General features: G+C 41.9%; 1 protein-coding gene across 2 annotated transcripts in view; it reads right to left on the bottom strand.

The window, feature by feature from the left end:
• Positions 1-818: 818 nt before the first annotated feature.
• Positions 819-6,000, bottom strand: part of CHERP (calcium homeostasis endoplasmic reticulum protein) — a 102,356-nt gene continuing 97,174 nt past the window's right edge. For both annotated transcript variants that reach the window (XM_053702900.1, XM_053702902.1), the window contains exon 19: positions 819-1,786. In XM_053702900.1, coding sequence (XP_053558875.1) covers positions 1,749-1,786 — 38 coding nt within the window. In that variant the 3' untranslated portion in view covers positions 819-1,748. The remainder of the gene's footprint in view (positions 1,787-6,000) is intronic.

Here is a 6,000-nt window from a genome sequence, read left to right as displayed (position 1 = left end):
TGTGTCTTGAGGAGAACAGGCTAAGTCCCCAGCTATGCTGTACTTGTGTCAGAGTACCTACAAATAGCCTCTGGGCTATGTGCTGTAGTAAGTCACTAACCTCAAGTAGCAGCAGTATCCAGTAGAGAGCCCATCCAGTGCTAGTACATGTACCGCAGAGGATATCTGAAGAAAAGACCTGTATCCCACAGAGGGATGCTAAGGACAAGTTCCTGCGTCACCGGGTAGTTATGGCTGAAGTCCCATAGGGAAATACTGTGCACATAACAGGTATTCCTATGTCCCAGTATCATTCAGCTGTTGTGAAGGCTCTCTTGTCTTCATTGTGAATTATAAGTCCCAGGGATTAAGGGTCTCGCATTGGTCTGTGTTCCCAAATATAAATCCATAAAGCAAGTAGCTGCAACATCTCTATTCTCAACCATCTCCTGTGAGGCCAAGAACAGAACTGAATAGTGGGAGGGAGTTTGAGCTCTTGTATGGGTTGTTGACCTCCTTTTGGCAGGAAATATATCCCATATATGTCATGGAGGAATATGGACCATCATCATTTTACGAAAGATATGGGGCACGCTAAAGGAATGTTGGTCGCTCTAAACATTCTCTGGCTATTCAGTTTTACCACAGACTTGTAATACCTGTATCAGATTGCACACTAATTCTAGCGTGATCCAGTGATATTGATAGCGCACCCTGTTATCAGTAGTGCTCCACTTGTAATCTAGGCCATAATGTGGAATCATACAATCACGACCACATACACCAATACACTAATATTTGCAATCCTAAATACATAGAATGAAAAAAAAAGAAAATAATTATCTTTTGAAGTTTTATTTTACAAAAGTGTTAGAGAACGAGGTATGGTCACATACAAACAGAAGTGTTAAATCAAATCTTCCATTGGTACATAAAATGAAACTAAAGACACAGCCATATAACGAACTTGAGGACAAAAAGAGAATCTTTATGAGCCCTATTTTCACAGCAGTGCACATCTTACTGCATTAGAAATCTAATATGGTACATACTGTATCTTCACCATCTCACCCCTTCCAAATACTTTCCCTAAAATAAAATACAATACATGGGTTTTCAGATGTTTCTTTTCACAACACAATAGAAGCAAAATACTATACTTTTAATTAGGTCTTGAAATATACACAAGATATTTGCAGGTATTGTGGAGCAAAAAGTCTGTGACTGAAGCAGAAGCTTAGGGAGCTTAGCAGTCAAATATTTAACCCACAATACTTTGCAGAACATGAAATGCATTGTGAGAATCTATTGCTGAAAGCACAACCTTTCCTTATAACTTTGAAGTGGACTTTAATGATCTGTTACCCTGTGGCTGATGAGTAACTGCTTCTGGTATTTTTCAAGTCCCAAGATTGCAAGTAGAGCTTACTAAAATATGATGGTGACCCACTGCACCTATCAAAATACAAATTAATTTAAAACAAAACAAGATCCCAATCTTATTTTACAGGATGGATCAATTCAACCTCAGAAGGGTTGTCCTTTAATACAGAAGATATTTCAACCTAATAAAGGAATAAGGAGTTCAGTAGACCCTGGACATCCTCCGTTACCAGAGGATACTAGAACGGAACAGATATCCAGATATTAAATACTTTCGCTACCATATGAGCCAGCAACACTCAACGCAGAATTTGCTGTGGTCTTCTGACTTGAACATATTACAGTCACCATAACAAATGTGACAATGATCATTAGACTGTGTCAATTCAATCCTCTACTGGAGGTTCTGGTCCCTCTCGTTTCACTGAAAAAAACAAGAAAGAAAAAATAAGTTTAAATAATGTGTTAATTGATTTATATTAATTTATTTTTAAGCTTTAAAGAAATACCTAGCCCCCCATGATGTTACCTTTTGCTAAAAAGAAAGTCTCTACAAACAAAATTTCCCATTTAGAAGATGACTACAAAACCAAAGTGCACCACCTTAAAGAACATTTTCTTCTTGATGCATTTGGTAAATCAGAGAAATTTAAAAATATATATAACAGCCTAGTTATATACATGCCAAACTCCCTTTAAGAACCAAAAGAAAAATCTACTTGTGTGTCTCAAATAAGGTAATATCAACAGAAAAAGGAAATTTATGCTTACCTGATAAATTTGTTTCTTTTACGATATGACAAGTCCACGGATTTCATCCTTACTTGTGGGATTAAACCTCCTGCTAGCAGGAAGTGGCAAAGAGCACCACAGCAGAGCTGTATATATAGCTCCTCCCTTCCCTCCCCCTCCAGTCATTTGACCGAAGTTAGGAAGAGAAAGGAAAAGCCAAAAGGTGCAGAGGTGACTGAAGTTTAATAAAAATAAGTACATACTTGTCTTGGAAATGACAGGGTGGGCCGTGGACTCGTCATATTGTAAAAGAAACAAATTTATCAGGTAAGCATAAATTTCCTTTTCTTTTACAAGATATGACGAGTCCACGGATTTCATCCTTACTTGTGGGATACAATTCCAAAGCTACAGGACACGGATGAAAGGGAGGGACAAGACAGGAACCTAAACGGAAGGCACCCCTGCCTGAAGAACCTCTCTCCCAAAAACAGCTTCAGAGGAAACAAAAGTGTAAAATTTGGAAAAAGTGACGAGACGACCAAGTTGCAGCCTTGCAAATCTGTTCAACAGAAGCATCATTTTTAAATGCCCATGAGGAAGCCACAGCCCTAGTGGAACGAGCCGTAATTCTTTCAGGAGACTGATGTCCAGCAGTCTCATATGCCAGACGGATGATACTCTTCAGCCAAAAAGAAAGAGAGGTAGCCGTAGCTTTCTGGCCCCTACGCTTTCCAGAAAAAAAAACAAATAATGAAGAAGATTGACGAAATTCTTTAGTCGCCTGCAAGTAAAACTTCAGGGCATGGACCACATCCAAGTTATGCAACAGACGCTCCTTCTTAGAAGGATTAGGACATAATGAAGGAACCACAATTTCCTGATTAATATTCTTATTTGAAAAAACCTTAGGAAGATCCCATGTTTGGTACGTAAAACCACCTTATCAGAATGAAAGATAAGATAAGGCGAGTTACATTGTAACGCTGAAAGCTCAGAAACTCTACGAGCAGAAGAAATAGCAACCAAAAATAAAACTTTCCAAGATAATAACTTAATATCTATGGAATGCATAGGTTCAAACGGAACCCCTTGAAGAACATTAAGAACTAAATTCAAACTCTAGGGTGGAGCAATTGGTCTAAACACAGGCTTGATTTTGGTCAGAGCTTGATCAAAAGACTGAACGTCTGGAACATCTGCCAAACGTTTGTGTAGTAAAATTGACAAATCAGAGATTTGTCCCTTTAAGGAACTTGCTGATAACCCTTTCTCCAATCCTTCTTGGCGAAAAGACAGAATCCTGTGAATCCTAACTCTACTCCATGAGTAGCCCTTAGATTCGCACCAATAAAGATATTTACGCCATATCTTATGGTAGATCTTTCTAGTAACAGGCTTACGTGCCTGAATCAAAGTATCAATGACCGAATCAGAGAACCCCTGCTTAGATAAAATCAAGTGTTCAATCTCCAAGCAGTCAGTTGCAGAGAAACTAAATTTGGGTGTTGAAAGGGTCCCTGAATGGAAGCTTCCACGGCGGCAGAGAGGACATGTCCACTGGATCGGCATACCAAGTCCTGCGAGGCCACGCAGGCGCAATTAGAATTACTGAAGCCCTCTCCTGTTTGATCCGAGCAATCACCCGGGGAAGGAGAGCAAACGGTGGAAACACATAAGCTAGGTTGAACGACCAAGGCACTGCCAAGGCATCTATCAGTTCGGCCTGAGGATCCCTTGACCTGGATCCGTATCTTGGCATTCTGACGAGATGCCATCAGATCCAATTCCGGTCTGCCCCATCTGAGGATCAGAAAAGTCTGTCTGCTTAAAAAGGCCGCTTCCCAGTTGTCCACTCCTGGGATTTAGATTGCTGACAGACAACAAGAGTGAGCTTCCGCTCACCGAATTATCTTGGATACTTTTGTCATCGATAAGGAACTCCTTGTTGCTCCCTGATGATTGATGTAAGCCACAGTCGTGATGTTGTCCGACTGAAAGCGGATAAATTTGGCCAAAGCAAACTGAGGCCATGCCTGAAGCGCAATGAATATTGCTCTCAATTCCAGAATATTGATTGGAAGAAGAGACTCCGGCTGAGTCCACACACCCTGAGCCTTCAGGGAATTCCAGACTGCACCCCAGCCTAGTAGACTGGCGTCCGTTGTCACTATCACCCATGAGGGTCTGCGGAAGCACGTCCCTTGGGACAGATGATCCGGCGACAACCACCAAAGAATAGTCTCTTGTCTCCTGATCCAGATCTATCTGAGGAGACAAATCTGTATAATCTCCATTCCACTGCCTGAGCATGCTCAGTTGTAGTGGCCTGAGATGAAAACGAGCAAACGGAATGATGTCCATTGCCGCCACCATCAATCCAATTACCTCCATGCACTGAGCCACTGATGGCCGAGGACTGGACTGAAGAGCTTGGCATATATTCAGAATCTTTAACTTTCTGACCTCCGTCAAGACAATTTTCATAGATATGGAGTCTATTAGAGTTCCCAAGAAGGGAACCCTTGTCTGTGGAATTAACTCTTTTCTAGATTCACCTTCCACCCGTGAGTCCTCAAAAAGGACAGCACCATTCCTGTATGAGACTTTGTCAGATGGTAAGACGACGTCTGGATCCAGATAAGGCGCCACTGCAATGCCCCGCGGCCTGAGAACCGCCAGAAGTGCCCCCAGAACCTTTGTGAAGATCCTGGGTGCTGTGGCCAACCCGAAGGGAAGAGCCACAAACTGAAAATGTTTGTCCAGAAAGGCAAACCTTAGGAACTGGTGATGATCCTTGTGGATAGGAATATGAAGATATGCATCCTTCAAGTCCACGGTAGTCATATATTGACCCTCCTGGATCAATGGCAGAATTGTTCGAATAGTCTCCATCTTGAAGGATGGGACTCTGAGAAACTAGTTTAGACTTTTTAGATCTAAAATAGGCCAAAATGCGCCCTCTTTTTTGGGGACCACGAAGAGATTTGAGTAAAACCCCTGCCCCTGTTCCAGTATTGGAACGGGACGAATTACTCCCATAGTAGAGAGGTCTTTTACACAACGTAAGAACGCCTCTCTTTTTATCTGGTCTACAGACAATCTTGAAAGAAGAAACCTCCCCCTTGGGAGGGAATTTTTGAATTCCAGCTGATACCCTTGGGACACGATTTCCAGTGTCCAAGGATCCTGAACATCTTTTACCCAAGCCTGGGCAAAGAAAGAAAAGTCTGCCCCCCACTAGATCCGGTCCCAGATCGGGGGCCACCCCTTCATGCTGTTTTGGTAGCAGCAGCAGTCTTTTTGGGTTGTTTACCCTTGTTCCAAGCCTGGTTGGGTCTCCAGACGGACTTGGCCTGAACAAAATTCCCTTCCTGTTTGGTGGAAGAGGAGGAAGAAGAGGGGACTTCTTTAAAGTTTCGAAAGGAACAAAAATTATTTTATTTACCCCTCAGTTTAGCAGTCCTATCCTGAGGTAGGAGATGACCCTTACCTCCCGTAATGTCAGAAATGATCTCTTTCAAGTCAGGTCCGAATAGGGTTTTTCCTTTGAAAGGAATAGCCAAAAGCTTTGACTTAGATGACACATCAGCAGACCAAGATTCTAAAAATGGCAAATCCGGCATTCTTAGCCACCAATTTTGCAATCTGAAAGGCAGCATCTGTAATAAAAGAATTAGCTAGCTTAAGAGCCTTAATTCTATCCTCCAAAAGGAGTCTCAGTCTTACGAGACTCTTCCAATGCATCAAACCAGAAGGCCGCCGCAGTGGTAACTGGTACAATGCAGACGGTCGTAAAAGTAAACCTTGATGAATAAACAGTTTCTTAAGAAGACCCTCCAATTTCTTATCCATAGGGTCTTTGAAAGCACAACTGTACTCAATAGGAATAGTTTTACGCGTAGC

The sequence above is a fragment of the Bombina bombina genome, chromosome 2 (assembly GCF_027579735.1).
Source record: "Bombina bombina isolate aBomBom1 chromosome 2, aBomBom1.pri, whole genome shotgun sequence".
Lineage (NCBI taxonomy): Eukaryota > Metazoa > Chordata > Amphibia > Anura > Bombinatoridae > Bombina > Bombina bombina.
Note: the sequence above shows the minus strand (reverse complement) of the source record. Positions and strands in the feature narration are given on the sequence as shown.